The sequence below is a fragment of the Prionailurus bengalensis genome, chromosome C1 (genome assembly GCF_016509475.1).
Source record: "Prionailurus bengalensis isolate Pbe53 chromosome C1, Fcat_Pben_1.1_paternal_pri, whole genome shotgun sequence".
NCBI classification, from domain to species: Eukaryota; Metazoa; Chordata; class Mammalia; order Carnivora; family Felidae; genus Prionailurus; species Prionailurus bengalensis.
In genome coordinates, this window is record NC_057345.1 from 157,011,321 (window position 1) to 157,033,536 (window position 22,216).

A 22,216-nucleotide genomic window follows, 5' to 3' on the forward strand; every position below is an offset into this window, starting at 1 on the left:
ATGATCAGGGTTGTGAGATTGAGCCCTGCATTGGGCTCTGCACTGGGCATGGAGCCTGCTTAAAATTCTCTCTCTCCCTCTTCTTCTGCCCCTCCCCCTGCTCTCTGTCCAAAAAAAAAAAAAAAAAAAAAAAATCATGGAAACTGCCATTAACATTTCTGTCTACACAAAAAAACCATTATTTTATGTGCATAATCTGGAAGTCTCTGATTCAGCCCCAAACTGAATCCATTATATTTCAGTCATGTTGAGATCAGTTTTTGATGATCCTAGCCTCAGCCAGATGGCATTTGGTTAAACCTAAATAAAAGTCATGCCCATGGAAAGGCAATGGTGTGCAGAAGCACCCTAGAAGAGAAGGGAGAGGTAACATTTGCTAAGCAATGAATTAAAATGCCAGATTCTGTGCTAAGCAGTTTTACTTCCTTTATCTTTTTTAGCACTCACAAGAAATATGTGGAAAATACATTGTTTTCCCAGTTTATAAGAAATAAAACCGAGGTTCACAAATTCTGGTCTAAGATTTTAAGTGTCAGAACCGGGATTAGAATTACTATTTGTCCAATTCCCCAGTTATGTTATTTCTACTATACCCTAGGACCCAAGGCCAGTTCTTCACAACGAAAATAAATGATTGTGTAATGTATTCACCTAGGTAAGTGTTAGGTGGCTAAATTACTTTATTATTAAAATAACTTAATTAGGTTCTGTGTGAGGTATTTAAATCAGTTTGTCAATAAAATGGCTTAATTATTATGGGCATGCCCATTAGATTCCAAATCTTATTTCTGAGTCTGAGATTAAGAAACATTGAATAAGGATCAACATAAAAATGTTTAATACAAACAATCTAAGTTATGTGGTCATTGACAATAACACGGGTTAGTTGAAATGTACAGTGCATGGGGCCAAACAAGGCAAAGGCACAGGGATGCTCTCTCCACCTGAGCAAGGAAACATCACTCTAGCTGGTGACCAAAGACCGCTCCTTGAGCAGGTCCTGCCATCTCACATATGTAAACCTTCACTTACAAGCTGAGCTGAATAAAGAAACCATATAACCGCCACTGAACTACAGCTCAACGGACTTCCTCACTTAGGTGGGTGAGTGGCAACAATAGTGTATAATAGTTGTACTCCTGGCAAAAATAACCAACTGTATGCATTTTTGCACATGTAACATGGTCTGATTCCAAAGCTCAATGCTAAAGGAAAGGAATGGGTATATTTGGGGTTTTTTAATCCATTTGGTAGATGAGAAGCAACATGTTCAGTATCAGAACTGATATTTTTGTGAAAATGCACTTACCAGGAAAGTATTCAGTCATTAACATAATTACTGAGGCTTATTAGATTAATTTGCACATGATTTGGACATTGTTTATAGTTGTTGGAAAGAGTGGGCTTTTTCTTAACAATAATTGCCTGAATTTCCATAATTTAATGTTCTTATATTATCTATGTCTGATCAATCAAGGAAGGCCATTTATGTACATTAAATGGCAACGGGGAAAGGTACAAGAAATATCGTGGCCTTAAATCACCCTTTCCCTTCTTTATCTTAAATTTCAAAATAGATGCCATACTTTCTCATGACCTTAACATGTATCAAATGGCCGTAACTGGCCGGGATTTATATTTGAAGTTTGTTGCAGAATTTGATAGAATATACTAAAACATATAAATATACATTTTTATCCCTTCTTTCCATACAGCAAATATGCATATTCTTAAATATTGGATAGTTCACAGAATTAGGGCAAGGTTATGAACTTGCTAAAGCAACCACTTGAAATTGCTAGTAATTCAGATAATCCTGAGTACTAACTCACTCTCCAATATTTTGGAATTTAGGAAAACCCACTATATAATAGTTGTATTTTTAGTATCAGTTTGAGAAACTACATATTTGGGTAGAGATTCCAGGATCCCTGGAGTCCACAGTCCATGTTATGGGAGCCTCAGCTCACAGGTATCCAGTTACTTTCAAGTCTCAAGGCTTCAAGGTTATGTCAGGACTGGGCCAGACCTCAGGAGACCTCCCTGTAGTTTGAAGGGTTGCTGAATCTCTTCCCAGTTTTAAGCAGCCCTCCAAGCTTCCTAGAGGAGGGCTGGTTGGCATGGGGCCTGTTTGCTTGAGAGTTATCATCCCATCTGGGTTAGAGTGCCTGCTAGGCTGAGGAGTGTGTTGAATCATCAAAACCAAAGCCCTTAAGTTTCTACACTTCCCACAGGGGCATGAGATCTGACAAGGCTCCTCAGTGTTTTTCAAGTTGTTCCAAATGATGCCTATTGAATTAGGCTTTCTATTCTGCAAAATGTCAATGATAGCCTAGAATTTTTCTGATGTTAAACCCTCTCATTCTCACACAATACTAAAAGCTGAGTCCTGGGGTATGCCAGTCCCGGAGGAGTTGTTTTTCTGCCTGCCCTTTAGTACTAGTGATTAAAACAAACAGCAGTCATTAAAACAGACAGATAGGGGTTCAGATTTCAGCTCCTACACACACCCCAGCTATGAGAACTTAACAAGTTGTCTTACTTCCCCAAATATCAATTTCCTCATTTTAAAATGAGGCTAAATGCCCATATCTCACAGGAGTTGGAGAAACATCAAATGACAAGATATATGCAAACACATAGAAATCACTCAGCACTAGTATTAAGTAGTTGTTATTATTACTTATATTGACATTTTTGCATAAGAGAAAATTATTTTGTTCGTGTTTAGTGATTTAAATACATTTTGGAATGAGTCAAATGTTTTAAATATTCTGAATAATGTGTTGCCTATGTAGATGTTTAGGATTTTAATGACAACCTTACTGTGGGTTAAAATTGAATCCATTATTCTAATTTCTACTAGTCTGAGTGTTATTAGAGAAATACATTCTACAGGTTTAATCTCCAGATATCAAAATCTATCTGAGATGAGGAGAATTAACTCAATATTTTTAAGTTCCCTCTGACTTTATCAAAAGACTGATAAACGAGAAAACAACACAGAGAGATTATTTTTATTAAAGTTTTCTATAAGGGCCTACTGAAATAACTGTGTATTGTTATATTTTTAATATACCACCCATCAATAATTGTCAGCTATAAAAAATAATAGCTTGCAAATCCCATCTTGAGCAGATCTAAAACTGAATCTTCCCTTTTCTTAAATCATCTTAGATGATGGAGGAATCCGGAATGTGCACAGTGCCTGGTGGTTTGGCCAGGGTGAAGAAACAATTTGAGAAGGACAAAATTGCTTCTTCTTGTAATACCTTGTCTCAGTCCCAATACCAGCACCAGAAAAGATCTGAGCAGGTAATACTACTACAGGTAACGGATACATCACATAGGGTTGAAGTCCTCTTTTCCAGGGCCAATGTAGAAAGCCCCCTCTTTAGTGGCACATTTATTTTCATTACTCATTAACAAATGTTGTAATTTTAAAATGCTTCAGAAAATCATCTTTAAAGCATACCACTGTACTGATTTCCTTACTTGGAGCATTTTTCTAGGGAAGCATGCTGGAATATTTTTCTTCTCAGCTTCTAATGTTTCCTGGGTTAGTCAACAGGTAAATAGAAATGTTGAGAGCAAATGTTTATATTGAGCCTCTGCTTCTAGGTTATAATTCATGATAAACTATCTGCTGGTTGTTTGGACAGATTAAATTTGAAGCATTATTTAGCTGATTATTGTGATGAGTTTTCTGTTTTCCTTAAAATCATCAAGAATTGAGTAGTAGAACCCAGATGTTATATAAAACTGCATAATGCAACTTCTACATTTTATCTGATATAAAAGATTTTTTTTCCCATTTCATTCCTCCATTATCATATATCACCAAATATTGTCATGGGTTATGATGATTTTTGAATGGGAGAATCCCAGTAATAAAACCCATCAGACTTAGCTCAGCACTTTGAAAAAAGGTAATTGCACTGTGAACAGCCGTATTTAGGTCCATGTTTTCCATGAGGAAGAGAGTAACTGGGGTACTTCTAAAATTTTGTGGTGGAAGATAAAAGGTTGTTTTTTGTTTGTCTGTTTGTTTGTTTGTTTGTTTGAAGAAAAATCCCTAGGATATTTGGAGTTACCTAAGTTTTCAAAATGAAGGCAATTGTGTGTGTATCATATGTGTGTGGGGAAGGGTGGAAGAGGTAGGGGGGAATATAACAATAGAATGATTACAAATCTGATATGTAAAATAGCATTTGTTTTCTTTTTCTGGCTCTGTCTGAAAAGTAAAAAAAAATGTGCAGTCTAAATAGCTCAATAAATTTATGGTACGATGTATTTTAACTTTGCCTAATAGAAACAAAATGTAAATAAGAAATTAAGATTGGATATACTTGTGGTCCAATATGTAGGCATTGCAACATAGGCGTCTTTAAGTGAGTCAATTGTGTGTTTACTTGAAACTGATCAACGATACAAGGTGTAGTTATAATTAACAACTTAAGTAACAAATTCCACATAGAAATGAATTATGTACAGATCCTTTATCTTGCAGGGAAATATTGTGACTGGGTGTAAGGGCTATGGGACTTAAAGATCTCAGTTTAGAGGCCGCCAGACCAGCTAAGTGACACAGACCTACAGCCACCTTCATGGTGCATGGCCGTAGGTGATTACTCACGGCCCCATTCTCAGAAGGCCCCTGCACTTAGCTTAACGTTCTGCTGTCATCATCTTGAAATTCTTAATAATTTTTGAACAAGGGACCCAATTCTGGCATTCTCATTTTGCACCAGTTCTGGCAAATTATGTAGTCCATGCTACACAAATGAAATTCATCACCTCTCAACTCTCAGTTTCTGATCAATTAAGATGGCACAACTGATGAGTGATTTGTCCATCTCATGAGGTTACTGTGGAGGTCTCATATGACAAAGAGCAGCTTCCATGAAAGTATTTCAGTATCCGTGAAACTTGAAATCAGATAGGACTCCTTCATACTGCAAGAGACACAAAGCCCAACCCAAAGTGTCATACACCAAAAGGAACATCACAGATTCACAAAAATGCAGTCTTGTGGAAGGGAGATTTGGTGTCAGCTCCGGTAGCTTACTAGAGCAGCTGGCTTGCACCAACTCTCTGGTTATTAAATTTTTAGGAATGTTGCAAACCAGATGATATCATGTAAATAGCTTCAAATCAGCCATAGTGAGAATACTTATACTAGAGAAATTGGCAAATGCAACAAATTAGGGGCATACAGTCTTTCATTCTCTCTTCCTTCTTTTCTCTTTTTTTTCTTGAGAACCCATTGTTAAGTATGTATTTCCTTACCCTTAATGTAAGGGCCCAACGTATGTCCATAGCATAGTAGCTAAGAGTGGGTCCAAATCCTTACTCCTTCATCTATTAGTTGCATAACATTAGGCAAGTTCCTTGATTATAATGTGAAGATTATAAATGTACCTACCTCATAAGTCTGTTAAGAGGATTAAATGAATTATATTTGTAAAGTGTTTAAGACTGTGCCTGGCCCACTGTAAGCACTACACAGTGTATCACCTTGATTATATTTCTTTTTTTTTTTTTTAACCTCACCTCCTCTGAGTTAGCCTCATTCTCACCCAGGTTTCCCTCAGATAATAGTAAAAAATATGCAGAGAAAAAGTAAGATCCTTTTCCCAGAAGTTTCAGGAACAAATCTTACTGCATCTAATTGGCTCTAAATGAACACTCATGCTTTTCCTAGAACTAATTGCTATAGCCAGGGGATGGTGATTGGTGGAAGCCTCTGTACCTGTTTACCTAAATGGAAGTTCTCAGCATTCAGTTATCAAGGGAGAATACGTGGATCCTGGGTAAAAGCAAAACCAAACAGCAGCAACATATAAATGTTTTATGGATATATAGATACACACACACACACACACACACACACAAGCTCCTTGCAAATGTAATCTGTTATTATAAACTGTAGTCTGGGCTCTAGCACATGAAATATTAATGCATGTGAGTCTAATAAAAAATGTACACTAAAAGGCTGAATATCTGCAGGACTCTGGGCCTATCGTGACCTCTCTGAACTTCAGTTTCATTATCTACTTTGAGACATGCTAATTATCCCCAATAATTCCATAAGGAATGACTACACCTAGGTCATAATGCTACGTAATATAAATAACATAAAGGAAACATGTTAGAATAAATGAGTAAATGTCTTTTATTGAAATGTATGCAAGTCTGTAAGAGGATGAAAGAAAAAAGTCATCTGTACCTCAGAAAATGAAATAATTTATAATCCTTATTATGTGGATCCTGAGAAACTTAACAGAAGACCATGGGGGAGGGGAAGGGGAAAAAAAGTTAGAGAGGGAGGGAGCCAAACCATAAGAGACTCTTAAAAACTGAGAATAAACTGAGGGTTGATGGAGGGGGGGGGGGAGGGCGGGGAAAGTGGGTGATGGGCATTGAGGAGGGCACCTGTTGGGATGAACACTGGGTGTTGTATGGAAACCAATTTGACAATAAATTTCATATTAAAAAGAAGAAATTTGAGATACATGTCAATTTTGATTAGAGAGAGGAAAATGTAGAAAAATCATGTATTACATACTCACTTAAACTTTTAAAGCCATCAAATGCATTCTAAAACCTGCTTCTCTTATCAGCAGGGATAGAGGACATTCACAGGTAGAGGCAGATTGTTGATTCGGTTTTACCTAAGCTGTTGTCCACCCAGATGTTTTCAGTCTTTGTTTGTTGAAAGTACTTGACATTTCTCTCTCTGCAAAATCTGTCCCTGGCCAAAAAAAAAAAAAAAATTTAGCATGTAAAAATTAATATTAATTTGAAAATTAAGTTTGATTAGAGTTAAAAGAAAGAACATTTGTTTTGGATTTCTGACAGTAGTCAGGGTCACAACTAGTAATCCTATAAGGTGTAATAATTAAGTTCAATCTGCCTTTTTCCTTTCTAATGTACTGAAGTCAGATGTTTCAGGGTAATTAGCTATTTGGTAACCGTGTGTCTGAGAAATCAGCAAAGGGGCTAAACAAGTTTAGAAAATTAAAGTGTCTCTCAGATTAAAGATCCCTTCTGTCTGCTGATTGATCAGACTATTTTATCAACCACCCTTTATTCAAAAGGGGTTCTGGAGGCACCTGGGTGGCTCCGTCGGTTGAGTGTCCAACTTTGGCTCAGGTCAGAATTTCATGGTTCATGGGTTCGAGCCCCACACGGGGCTCTGTGCTGACAGTTCAGAGCCTGGAGCCTGCTTCAGATTCTGTGTCTCCTCTCTCTCTGCCCCTCCCCTGCTCATTCTCTCTCTCTCTCTCTCTCTCTCTCTCTCTCTCTCTCTCTCACTCACTCTCTTTCTCTCCCTCCCTCTGTCAAAAATAAATAAATTTAAAAAATTTAAATTTAAATGGGGTTCTGAAATAGAAAAAAAGGAGGTATAAAATATAGGAACATTCATTTCTGCCAGACATTTAAAATTTGAGATAATGTCATATTTAGATATGCTAGATTTGTCATGCTTTATGGTTCTACCTGTTTAAGTTAGCAGCATCACTGCTAGCCTATGAAGTATCCTTATGTAAATTAGAAAAGGGAGCCACTCTGGACAATCAGACCCGCTGAGTGAGGGAAGCATGGGACAAGGGTTCAGCTTCTCAAAAGAATGTGTTGGGGAAACTTTATGTAATCCATTCCCATATTCTTAAAAGGGTGCCTTGAAATATGCTGGAGAAGATGTTAGAATACATGTGTTATTGAAATGAAACTGCCATCATCTCTTTCTGAGTTCATTTTCACTTGCCCATTCTGTGGTTTCTGTCTTTTCAGGACTTTCTTTTTCTTCCTTTTTTCCCCTTTTTAAACAGCTTTATTGAAATACAGTTTGCATACCATAAAATTCACCCACTTTGTGTGTACAATTCAATGGCTATTTAGTATATTTACAAAGCTGTGCATTATCACCGCAGTCTAATTTTACAACATTCCCATCTGCCCCTCAAATAAACCTTGGACCTATTAGCAGTCTAAGACATCCCCTTTTGTGACATATTTTCACACTCAAGGTTTGATCTTCATCTTCTCATATGAATTTCTTCTTTGTTTTCTGTCCCCTATACTTATGCAGTACTGAGTAACTCTGTGCTTATTAATTTTGAAGTCCTGGAAGCCTTTACTTTTCTGGGGTTGCTTGGTTTGCTTCAGTTTTGTTTTCTAAGTGGCTTAAGTAGGAAAGAGCAGATGGAGCTCCAAAAATTTTGGAAGTAATCGGTGCAATACAGTGCTTAGGTAATTGCTTTTATGTGAAAATGGCTGCACTAAAATCCATGTCAAGAGTGTGAAGTATTCCTGACCTTTGCTCCCTATGGCCAAGTCTCATGTGGACAGGAGGAAGCTGCAACACAGTGTGTGTCTTTCTACATATATCTGCTGTTTCAAATATCCTAACAAACATTAGCACTCGGTAAAATTATGTGGATTTGGAACAATCCCTAGACAGTTTTAGGCTGACAGAAAACATTTTTGACAGCTTGTGACAGATATAATCTGACATCTGTGTGTTTTAGACTCTTTAAAGGTGACCCATAATTATTTTCTAGCAGACTAAACATATTTTTTATCAGCAAAATGTCCACATTGCAAAGCATTTCTCATATAAGTGCTTTAAAACTACCTTTAGCTTTCTGCCACGTAGTAATTTTTCAAGGTCATGGATTTCTATCATCAGTACCAACCTAACCTAGATCTCTATCAACACATAAGGTTGTGATCAAAAGCATGTCTTATATTGTCTTTTAATTGGGTATGCTATTTTTTAAATAACCATTACAACTTAAAGTAATCTCACTTAAACTGAGAAAGCTTGAGTAATGCTTCAGCCTGCTGGTTCTAGAGCCAGACAGCCCATGTTATCATCCTCAGAGTTAGACATCTGATCTCTTCTATAAAATGAGGATGAAGTAACAGGTGTGTTTTAAGAATAAAATAAGTTGGTCCTTGTAAAATTCTTCCTAAAATGTCTGGCATATATGAATCGTTCAATAAACATCAGCTATTATCATCAGCAATATTGCCACTAAAGCCCAGAAAGCATAATCAAGTGGTAATTATTCTCAAAGGAGAATATGATTCGTAAACATTTTATGTGCATGTAAAGAGACAAAGGAGAATGACATTGTTCTTTGCCTCACACCTCACACGCCTCAGCTTTTTTTTTTTTTTTTTTTGTCTTCAGTTATTTGGCCCTTGGAGACAGAATCATTTCCCAGGAGCTCATTAATAGTAATTAAAGATTAGTTTAAAATTAACATCCCTCTGAATGCTTTGGGCATATGTTGCTCTGGAGTAGTCAGTAACTTTAGTGCATATTTTAAAAATTGTAATAGCAGGTCTCCTTTTGAGGAAAAGTGCTTAACCCCCACTATAGGAAACGACAAGAGGAGGGGATGTCCTGGAGAGCGAGGAGAGGAGTATGTGTAGAGCATATGTTGCACAGGTCCGCTGCAGCCTGGGTTGCCATTATGAATAAAGCCTGTGTTTCAAATGGGAACAAATGAAGAACATAACATTTGCTTTGGAAGACTGCTTTATTCGCAGTATTGTGACACGATGTACTGAGAGGAAAATATAATTAATATACGAATTGAATCGGGAAAAAACAAACAAAAAGACTATCCTGCTTGAATAAATGAGGAAAGGAGAAAGAGTGGGGGCCGTGTTGAGTTGTTCTGCTTCCACGAGGGCTGTGATTTCTCAGCTTGTTCTAGCTAATGTGTGGAAGGGAGAGGGAAATATTTGGAAGGGGTGGAGCCTACTGTGTGACATTTTCTGGTTTGTGCACTTGAAACGCTCCTCCAATTGTCTGAATGAAGGAAGTATAGCAAGTAATTTTTTTTTTTTCACGATACAGTGCTAAGATCTACAAATACTAAGAAATAAGGGCTCCTATTTGCCAGAAAACTGTTTCTTTCCCTTTGACACCAGCCAGGGAATCATCCTGACCTTTCTCCAAATAGGCCAACCAATACACATAAATTTCCCACAGGCAAACCATTTAAACTATCTTCTACAACTCTTTCTCAGGGCCTAGTGCTGAGTGAGCTTTGATAATGAAAAGAACACAATGAGATTAATTTTTGAATGCTGACTCAGAATCAGAAGACTGAGTGTTTGCTAAATAAAGCAAACAATAAAATAATGGCCTCAACCAAGTGAGGTCTGTAACCCACTAGCAGCCAGACCTGCACAAGCTGGTTTATGCAGAATTCAGTTCACTGGAGTACTTTATTAACCAAAACATTCCAATTCCTGACACCATACAGCAAACCAGCTTTGCTCTACACTAATTACTCAGTTTCCTTTTCAATTCAGCAAGAAGTAGAAATTCAATCTCTGATCCACTTGTGGGTTTGGAATGCATACTTCATAAATGGATTTTTTTACCTCTACTTTTGCATTCAAAACCCTCTCTGTTATGCTCAAGATTGCCCGTTTTATTACTGCTTTTCGCACCTGTGCCCTGGCCTCTGCTGCCTTGCCACCTTGCCACTGGTGGCCTTCCCATTAACTCCGTCTCCATCTGTGTCTCTTCTCTTCCTATCCATGTCTTGGGGGAATCCCATTGTTTTTTCCTCAGAAATCGAAGAAAAAAGAATTATATTTTGTAAAAAAAATTCCTTGCTCAAGTTGCAAAGTAAATTAACTGCAGTGAGTACTGCTTGCACCAACTCTAATGAAAACAAAAGCAAAAACACAAACTAAACTCCAGAAGAATTTGTATTTCTCAGGATGAAAGAAAGAAAGGCTTTTTCTACAGGCTCCAACCAACCCTGCTTCCATAAGGCCTACATGAGCGTGACTTGTCCAGAAGTGCATCCCACACTCCTTATGAAGCCGCTACTATCCCCGGCTTCCCTCTTTGGGGGAACAGGGATGTAGTGGTGGTGGGTTTCAATGAGTCCTCTGTCTACTGGTTTCTACATCACCCAGAACCAGAAGCAGGGCATCTTTTCAGAGCCCTTGACTTGTTTCCTCCTACCTCTTCTCTGACTAGATAAGGATTTAGAATCACATCATTCTCGCTATTAGGCTGGGCCATGGAACCTCTGAGGGAACTTAGGTTACCTAAGTCACCTCATTAAGGTTAGTACACTGGAACTCCCCAGGCAGCCCAGTTAATTCTGATTAAATTGTTCTGGTGTGTGGTCAGGGATCAGGGAATGGTATAGTTCTAAAAGTGATTCTTTCTTTTTTTTTTTTATTTATTTTGAAAGAGACAGAGAGAGAAAGAGAGAGAGCACGGAAGGGGCAGAGAGAAAGACGAGAGAGAGAATCCCAGTCAGGCTCCTCACTGTCAGCACAGAGCCTGATGTGGAGCTCAAACTCATGAACCGTGAGATCATCACCTGAGCTGAAACCAAGAGTCAAATGCTTAATTGACTGAGCCACCCAGGCACACCCACCCACCCTGGGTGAATCTGATGTGCAGCAAAGAACATGGTTGTACAAACCTGGGCCAGGATTTGTTTTCCCAGAGATGACTACTCCCCTCTTTGTTTCTCATCGGAGGCTTCTTCTCTGCCCACCTCACTCTTCTGCAATCTGATAGCAGGACCCTCCTATTTATATTGACATTTCTCTTGAGATGCCTACATCTCAAGTCAAAGAACAGAGCAGGGACTGTGGAGAACAGAGAAAGCAAGGGCTGAAGGAAATCATGGTGAATATAATAAATGTCAGCCAAACAACCAATTTACTCAAACCGCCAAGTCCCATTAGCTCCTTCGTTAATGGCAGACAATATTGAAATGCCATTATTTGTGTATATACAAAGATATATTTGAATATTTAAAATAACCTAAATAGGGCGCCTGGGTGGCGCAGTCGGTTAAGCGTCCGACTTCAGCCAGGTCACGATCTCGCGGTCCGTGAGTTCGAGCCCCGCGTCCGGCTCTGGGCTGATGGCTCAGAGCCTGGAGCCTGTTTCCGATTCTGTGTCTCCCTCTCTCTCTGCCCCTCCCCTGTTCATGCTCTGTCTCTCTCTGTCCCAAAAAAAATAAATAAACGTTGAAAAAAAAATTTTTAAATAACCTAAATAATTTAATGATATAAATGAACTATGGAAAGATGTATCAAAACTTTTAAAATAAAATGAATGAATTTATTAGCTTAGACCACATTAATGTACCAATAATTAAAACTGAGACTTAACTCATTACTGTTATCTTTTATCAGAAAATTTTAATTTTACAGGATTATATGCAATCTGTACACCTAATATCTCTTCAGGTTGTGCCTTTGCTATTTCTATACAAATATTATTTTCTGAAAGACACAGGATTTAATTATAAAGTGATAACCTGTGTTAAATAATGCAGTGAACCTACTCATAGTCAGTTTGGCTCCTTACAAAACTAAACCAATGTGTGTTCTTTCCTGAAGACACAATTAGTGCCCATAAAGTACAATAAGACTATTGTTTGTGATCTACTGACATGAATTGCATTACTTTGGAGTCACACACTATAACTCTCAACCTCTGCTGTCCCTAAATGAAGTTGATGGCAATTGCTAACTGTGCTGAGGCATGACCATAAAGTCTTAGTCATGGTCCCTTGGCAACTTCCAATTTCAGCCTCTTTCTGCAGAATCTGTTGGTCTATGAGTTCTCCTTGTAGCACAGAGAGGGATTCACTTCTCCCTCCCCTGTGGCAGTATTGCAGGACACGGAAGTGCATCATTATAAAGGAAAGCTCATTCTAATCCCACACTGTGAAGACATTGGCAAAATGTTTGCCTGGGTCCTTTGTGGAAACTGTCTTCTTGGTGAAATAGCGCATCTGTCCAGTGCGCGCATTCAGCCTGGGATCCTTTATTACGCTGTTAATAACTAAATGAGCTAATCCCCCTGGCGACGTGGAGGGGTTTAGCAATTTTATCATACGGAGGGGGCCCTGGCACTACTTCTCAGGCTGTCAGAGCCTCAGTGGTGAGTAAAAAAACCCATAAGTAAGACTGAGTTGCAAGCACAGATTCAAGTGCTTTAAAAAAATCCTGACTTGGTTGCTTTTCTTTCCACGATTCATCTTACTCATTCTCCAAAATAGAATTTGTAGGAGCAGTGTTTACCCCTATTATTGGAGTACCATTTCCACAGCTCTTCTTCTTAATGGTTCTGTGGGATTTTTGTTTCTGTAAAGCTATTTGTTCTTATAGAACCCATTTTCAATTTCATTTGCAGAAGACAAGTGCACTTACAGATACACCCTTCACTCCTTTCAAATAAAATGAATTGGGATTGCTTTAGGGAAAAGGAGTGGTATTGGTATTGTTCTTATCTCCGGGCCCAGGGTTGTTGAGGGAGTGTCACTTGGCCCCTTGCCCACAAAACACAAAATCACAGCCCAGAGTTTCATGTTCCCAGTGATCCCCAAAAGTATGTGATGTTGATGAAGATGTAAAACACAGACATGTTGACACAGAGGAATTTTATGTTGTCTTGTATGGGAGGTGGTGGACAGGGAGGAAAAGCTGGAAGAAGGAATGCAGTTATGTGGCCCCTCCTTCAATTTGAAGTCTCATATTAGTTTAAAGATAGAAATGTACTCTTTGTATAATTACACTTAACAGAATTCTCAACTATAGAAACAATATATTATACTAGTTAAATTTGCTTTATTTTTAAATTGTTAGAATGGCAAGCTACAGAATTTTCAGTTCATAGATTTTGCTATTTTTTGAGGAGCAAGGAAAATTGTAACAAAAGAAACCTTTAACATTATAGAACCATCATGCTTGGAGGAATTTGTAGAAGCTGCAAAATGTTTTTTCCACATAGTCACTTGTATGAAAATGGGTGCTTTCTGTAAGCACTTGGCATAAGGTATTATTAGCTCTTTCTACTTCTGGGTCTAATATTTCTCAAAATAAACCCATCCTCATGAATCTTTGAAAGTGATTAGATTGAGTCAAGCTTGTCTATTCTTTTGCATGTTCATTTATTAGTTTGAAAATTACAAATTATCATAACCCCCACCGAAAAAAAAAAACCTGGGAAAATACAAGCCTGAGAAAAGGAAGAGACATTAAAACATTCTGTTCTGAGTACCATGCTCTTGCAGAGGTACTATCTGGGATATTGCTTGGGAAATTTATTTTTTCTAGCTTCCATGCAGATCTCAAGATCACAGCACATGGAGTAAGATTACATCTTATTCTAACAGCCTTTTTTTGTGTGCTTATTCTTTATCCCTCTGTGTCCATAGTCATCTACCGTGGATTCATCTCTTTAGGAATCAGCTGAGGCTACTTCATTTCTGACCCAACCAGGAGGACAGGGCGCATTATATACCAGCCACCAGATTGATACCAACAGGGGGAGCCAAGCGCTCAATCTATCTTCTTTACCCTGGTGGAAATACCAGGAGTGCTAAAGACATTATCCTGCTACGGCTTTTGAAATTCATTGTCTTCAGAGTACAAATTGGAAAAATTGAATACTAAAATTCATCATATCACACGATGTTTAGAAATATTTGGGGGAGATTTGGAGGAACTTTGATGAAGTCAGTACTTTAGGCTGGGGTTCAGTTTGTGGGACTTTATCATAAATATTTTGTGCTATTATTCTAAAAATAACAACAGTCCCCCCAAATTATATTGTCTTTGTTTTTTTCTTTTGGAGGATCAAACACAGGAATTTTCCCTTTTTTCCCCTCAACTCCTTTTCCTCCAATGTCCTTATTTTTCTGGGCCTTTTTCATTACTGTGGAGGGAATTATGATATTGACAAAGTATACCATCTGAGTAGAGAAAACAGACAAAGGAAAGTAGCAATAATATGTGGGAAGGAGGAAGTGTAAAAATGTTATCCATGAGAAACTTATAGACACACACAAAACTACTTTTTCTATATTAGAACCAAATGTAAGTATGTTGATTTGTTCCTCTAAAAAGAGTGGTGAGACAGACAATATCATTTCTCACAAAACACTCGTTAAATCATTTAATAATCACGGCTCTGTGTTTGGCACTTACACTCAGTATAATCTCTCTTATAATCTTGAGATATGTGGTCAAGTATTTATCTTCCAGTATTTCATAGACCACTATACTTGAAATGTTTTAAAGACCTGTCGTTCCTTTTTATCAATGACTGTTTGCATCTCATCTGCCCTGATCCATCCTTATAGAACAAACCTAATCTGCAGTTATGAGCCTCCAGCAAGTGGGTAGGTTTTCTGTTCTTTGCAGTGCACTGGTATTGATAAGTTTAATTGGGAGGAAATCCATTACAGATCAAAGAGTATGTCCTTAAATTTCATTTAATCCGATTTTTTTTCTATAAATCTATAGGAGTTAAGTGGCTCAATTTTTATTAGTTGTTGATATTTTTTATGTAAAATGAAACTACTTAAGCATATACTTAAAGCAAATAGTCTGTGGTCCTTTTTAATAAGAACCTCTTTTCAATTTTGAGACCCCTCAAACTTCTGGCATTTTTTTATTTGTTGAGTCTTGGAACTTGATGACCAATATTATACTAATAGAAAAGATGGTTCACTGAATCACCAACCCTAAAAGAAAGGAAAATGTGTAGTTACCTGCTATAGTAGCGAAAAGGAAGTATATTTTAGTGAAAGACCCAGTGGTTTTTTTTAAGAATTAATGCACAATACAAATTACTGCAGTTGATTATTAATTTTTGGATTCTTTGAAGACATCTCAGAATTGTGCAGTTCTTCAGCATAGTTAACTGGTTGAAGATAATGCCTCTCCTTTCTTCTTATCCCTACTTCAAACGCACTCTAAGCACATAATATAAGCGAGTTGAATACATCACTTACTGCTTTTAGGTGTTAAAAACATTGGTTCAAAATAGCTGGCTGATGAAATTCTTACAAAAACACTATATTCATGGTATATGTTAATTGTCTTTAAAATTTTGCATAGCATTCTTCCTTCAATCTCTTCTATTACGTTCATGTGTAATCATCATGTAGAATTAGGAATGGTAGAATTTTAAATGACTTAGACATTATACAAGTGTGAAGAGAGCCTTGCACATTTCCTTTGTGTACAACACTCAATCAATGGTAGCCCTTCATATCTATCTCCTTCCGTGGTTCCCCACTCTCTGTCCAAGCAGACTACAAATGAGGCTTCTAAGTGAGTCTGAAATTAGTTGTGACTTATTTACCTGATTTGTCACTTGAATTGATGACAAACACCAGCCATAATGTAATATTCCTATCTGCCACTTCAATCTCTTTCCATTCCCCATATTGCTAGTAGATATATTTACCAGTGAAATTGCAACTAGTTATCCTTTTATTTTTCCCCATTTTTCCTTATTTTGAAGAAAACCCAAATGATCAGAATAATTCTTGTAACCATAATTAATAATTAACCGACTTTGGGGCACCTGGGTAGCTCCGTTAGTTAGTGTCCAACTCTGGATTTTGTCTTGAAAGTGAAGCCCCATGTCAGGCAGAGCCTGCTTAGGATTCTCTCTTTCTTTCTCTCTTCTCTCTTCTCTCTCTCTCTCTCTCTCTCTCTCTCTCTCTCTTTCTCTGCCCCTCCCCCACTTTTGCTCTCTCTCTCTCTATCTCTCTCAAAATAAATAAACATTTTTTAAAAAATAAGAATTACACTGCTTTTTTGCACAGAAATGCAAACAGAAATGCTTGCATCAGAGCCAAATCTGTTTTGTTGGGCTTCTTCCTTTTACTTGGAATTTATATAAAAATTTGAAATGTCATTACTCCCAATGAACAAGACTGATGGCCATAGAGACTCAGAGAGATAGTAAAAGAAGGAGGAAGGTTTGTATACCATGAACTCTTTATGACCTCTTAGCAGGCAAATTGTACTGTCTCAAAGTCATCCTACATGTACTTGTAATGTCATATGGAACATACATTGCCAAGAAACAGGCCCAGTTCTATTCCATTATAAGACATAGTGTTTTCTGTGTTATCTGTTGTCAAAAGTAAATACCTATACTTGTGTTTTTAACTGGTTTCCATTTGGTTAAGAAGACCTCAGTGTTCATAAATAATACTTTTTTTAGCAGAGGTAATGGGCACTTTTCATTCTTTTTGACATCTGAAATTCCTTCTATATTTGGGAACTCCTCTCCCCAATGAGGCAGAAGCGGCCTCCACTAGAGAAGCTGCAAATACCATACACTTATTCTCCTAGACTTGCCAGATTCTGGGACCTATGAACTAGACTGCACCAATCAGATACTCCAACTGAGACTTTGCATAAAGAAGTAATGAAATGACATCAGAAGCAGGGACTGTGTTGGAATTAATTTTAATTATGGCTGGTGGCAGGAGATTAGCTACATCCAATTTCAAGAAATAACTATTCTAGAAGCAGCATCCATTATATAGTATTGATAGCTTTGGCAATGAACATGTCTGGTGTTCAGTGTCAGCAGCATGGGTGCATTCACCAGACGGTTCTGCAGCATTACTCAGCTCTGTTACCATCTATAAAATCTCCAAGTCTTATTTTTGGATATCTTGAAAATTCTATAAATTCCACTCCCAACTTCTGCCACCCAATGTCTCTTTACCAAATTACCTTTCCTGTTTCAATCAGTCAGACTCTGATGGTTGAAACTGAGAGTTGTGATGAGATAAAAAGATATGTAATCTACAAATATTAACATTTCTTAATTTATTGTCTACATGAGAGTCATACAACAGGACTTTTAGGAAAGAGTTAAGTGTAGTAAGAAATGAGTAATTGTAGATGAAATCACTATGAACTGACTGTTCACTGGGTATCAGTTCATGAAGATGAACCATAGAAAAACTGAATAGGTGATCACAAAGGCAGTCTCTGGCCATGTCTCTGTAGAGTATTTCCATGTCCTAGCAGCCAGAATGATTTGGCAGAGTCATAATATGCACAGGCACTTTTTGCTTATCTCTCTTTTAATAAACCACCCAAATCCACTATTTCTCTGGTGGGAAAAAAAAACAAACGTATGTATTAGAACTTGTTTCTTCTTTAGTTTCTGGGCTTTGTTCTGTAATGAAAAATTCATGGTGAAGTTCGATGGTAAAATTCACAGAAAAGCCACAGACAACCTACTTTCAACCCATACTTTTTTTTTTGCCTTGTTTACTGTGTAAATAGCTGACACAAAGTAAGTGTTCAATGAATGTCTGTTAGGTAAATATAGCACACAATAATGTAGCACTCATGAGCCAGGTGTTCACATATATTAACCTACTTCCTCCTCACAATAACCTTCTGAGACAGGCACTGTTATTATTCCCTTATTAGTCCTTTGTATTTGGGGGTAGGGGGAAGAGGACAAGAAATGGACACACTGAAGATCTAACTAACTTGCCCAAAAAAGTGAGCAAACGTGGTCCTAACTCAAGAAGAATGACTCTGGAGTCTGTGCCGTGTGTGTGTGTGTGTGTGTGTGTGTGTGTGTGTGTGTGTGTGTATGTTTTATTCAGCTCATAGTCATTAAGCACCCACCATATGTCAGGCACAAAAATTCAATGATGAGTATATTATTTTGCCCTCAAGGAGCTCACTATATCAGAGAAATAGACATATAACAAAAATTAAAGTGCAATTATTCTGTGATAGAAAATATAAATGAGGTTTGTTGGGACACAAGGAGGTGACAGAAATTACTCTGAATGAAAGATGGTCAAGGAGGACATGTGAGAACAGAGAATGCTCCTGCTGAGATTTGAAATAATTTTTTCATGAATATAGAATTGCATTCTAGGCAAAAGGAAGATCTTACACAAAAGGTAAAAAGAGTATGATATATTTGTGAATACAGTGAGGCATAACTGAGGTGTGAAGTTGGAGATGCAGGCGAAGCCCAGATAATAAAGAAATTCTAAGTTATGTTAAAGAACTGTTACATTTTTCTAAGACAATCAAGAGCCATTGAAGAAACTTAAATAGGAGAGTAAAATGAATAGATATGCACTGATGAAACATGTTTCTGGCTAACTAAGACTGAAATAAAGGGGGTCAAGTTTAGATGGAAGAAGAAAAGTTGGGAGACTACTGAAATAGATTAAATATAAGGAACTTAAATGGGTCAAAAGTTTAGGCTAAAGAGGGCATGGACTCAAGAGATCATTAAACATAGAATTGGCAGGGCTTATAAATCTCTTGGATATTGTTGAGGGAGGGTTGGTAGTGAAGAGGTGGAATTCTTCTGTTTCTTTATTTTGGTTTGCATTAATTAACAGATACATGTAACCTCTGGTTTTCTTTTTTCTTTAAAATATTTTCATTCTTTTTGCAAGTTTTTTATTTATAATTTCACTGTTCCTTGAGACTCTAAGATTTAGCCTCTTTTATCATACTTTTGTGTTTATTTATATCCTAGTGCTTCTTTGGTTTTAAGATGCTTTATGTCTATGTTGATCTGAAATATTGTATACGTACATACATATCTTTAACATACATCTACATAAAACTTCTAGAGGGCATCCTTTACAGTAAATTGAATGTTTATATGTATCCTGCTTTTTGAGTTTGTCAAATAAATACTGTTATTTATATAACTAATATGTTTGATGGCCCAGTTGAGAGTGTATCTTTTATATGTCCTTTTTATGAATCTTCAGCATTTTTGGAAACAGGAATATGGCTCTATAAATAATATTTTTGGAAAGAAGAGGCAGTCAGACTTCTTGCAGTTAAAGCTGGCATTGCTTATTCAGAAACCTCTTTTTGAAGTCAAATATTTCTACTTTTAAGTGTTTTTTTTTTATTTAAAAAGTTAGGTTTTGCTCTTGGTAGCTAAATAAGACAAAAGCATAATTATTTTCAGTGAAAAAAAAAGGTGAAATTAATTGAATGATAATACTTCTCCCAGATATTTGTGTAATAAAACTACATAATTCATGCACCTGTATATATTACAAACCTTGCCTCAAGAGAATTTCAAGCTGAGACTTTTTACTCTAATATATGAATATATTTTTATATATTGCACAGATACAGCGATAGATGGATAGATGATTGGTAGACATTTAAGTACATTGAGATATAATTATAGAAACTTTTATTAAAACAATGCTGACAATGCCTAGCACAATGTGATGGAGATCATTGGTACTCAAGGGCTGTTGGTTGAATAAATGCATAGGTGAAGCTATATAAAATCAAACATGCTTAGGGATGCAATGATTTCCAAGGAGAAAGTCACTACCTTATCTTAAAAGATTTTTTTAATATTTTGCATTAGGATAAAGTATTGTCTTTCATTGATCATAAATAGCTCAGCTTGCTTTCTTCATGTCATAGTAATTCTGCTCAATGTATTCTGTTTCTAGATGATGCCTGACAACACTTCAATTTCATCAACTCAGTGAATACTAATTCACTAAAAATAAATACATCCATCCATCCATCCATACATACATACATACATACATACAAACTAGTCTATTTAGCACCATGAAGATCATTTTATAAAAAGGCTATCTGAGAATATATTTTTCTGTTTTGAAAGGTTCTTTCCCTTTCTGTATGTTTGTTGCCTTTGTACATTCTTTGTTTTCTTGGTACAGGCTTCTCCTCCTAAGATGCCAAATACTCCTTATGGCATCACAGCACTGCCATGTTCATCCATAAATGTTCTGATCACTTGCAGTGTTACCAAGGGGCCTCTTTCTGAGAACACTTTGTAAAGTGATTGACATGTTATTGTTATACACATCAGCTTCAGTAATTCCACCAATTATGAAATGTTCAGTATCAAAGACTGTCAGCCAAAATACTAAAAAATAAAATCAGAGGATTATGTGGAAAAAATTTATAATCTCAATTTTTAAACTAGATTTAAAATTATAAAATTTTCACACTCTTGGAAAAAAAATATGACTATTTGCCTATGCACTTACTCCTTGATATTTCAGGGCAAGGGGGGAGGGATCATTTACTGTCTGCCAGATGCTAAACATTGAGATTTGAGGATACAGGAGTTTAGTTAAAGGAGAGATTCATATTATAAAATAATGGCTATAAAATGTGATAGGCAGGTAATAAAGATATCTACAGAGAGGATGGAAATACAACAAAAAAAGAAGCAGGAATACGTAACTCTATAGAAGTTTTCGAACAGAAAATAATTTTTGAGTCATGATTTCAAAACTGTATAGTGAATGTGGAAAAGCCTTAACCTGAAGCTCAAACCCTAGGGAAATCAAATTTTATATTGTAAATTTTTAAAGCAAATTTTTATTAAAAAGAAAAGAAAAACTCATGGCAGAAGAAACACATCTGAATTTGAATATATCCGAATCTAGAGAAACAAAATATATCAATAGAAATTGTTATGCTCATCACTTAAAAGGAAGAACTGATTATTCTTTCAAACCTTGAATCCATTGACATTTTTGCTAACATAAATAGCACAATTTTGGTATTATGTCTGATAAAGATACAAACAGCATTAAAACATCATAACTATTTCTAGATTTATTAAAAATGAGATTAGTGGTGGGTAAAATAGCTAAATTATTGGCATTGAGCATGAACTTTTTTTCCCACCATAGTGAGGGAGTTACTATGCACTATTTTGCCAAACTTTCATCACATTTTGTTTTATTGGGTATACTCCTAAAAGTCACAATAATAATGAGTCACCATAAAAAAGTTGGTCCTACTCTTTCTTTACTCATTGTGCTAGAATGAGTTTGAATTTTTAAATTTTTTTTAATGTGTATTTATTTTTTAAAATTTTTTTTTAACGCTTATTTATTTTTGAGACAGAGAGAGACAGAGCATGAACGGGGGAGGATCAGAGAGAGGGAGACACAGAATCTGAAACAGGCTCCAGGCTCTGAGCTGTCAGCACAGAGCCCGACGCGGGGCTCGAACTCACGGACCGCGAGATCATGACCTGAGCCGAAGTCGGCCGCTTAAACCGACTGAGCCACCCAGGCGCCCCATGTGTATTTATTTTTGAGAGAGGGAACGCAAGCAGGGGAGGGGCAGAGAGACAGGGAGACAGAACCTGAAGCAGGCTCTAGGCTCTGAGCTGTCAGCACAGAGCCCAACATGCAACTCAAACCCATGAGCCATAAGATCATGACCTGAGCCGAAGTCAGAGGCTTAACTGCCTGAGCCACCCAGGCTCCTGAGTTTGAATTTTTATTGGTACAAATGTATGACGTTTTTTCCTATAATGATAGTAAGTTGGGTAGGCAGGATGTGATGTCTTTCCTGTGCTGGAGAAATCTCC

At 37.0% G+C, this 22,216-nt stretch overlaps 1 protein-coding gene across 2 annotated transcripts in view; it reads left to right on the top strand.

Annotated features, from left to right (window-relative positions):
- XIRP2 (xin actin binding repeat containing 2) overlaps positions 1-22,216 on the top strand; it is a 74,678-nt gene that overhangs the window by 25,876 nt on the left and 26,586 nt on the right. For both annotated transcript variants that reach the window (XM_043576950.1, XM_043576951.1), the window contains one exon: positions 3,178-3,315. In XM_043576950.1, coding sequence (XP_043432885.1) covers positions 3,178-3,315 — 138 coding nt within the window. The remainder of the gene's footprint in view (positions 1-3,177; positions 3,316-22,216) is intronic.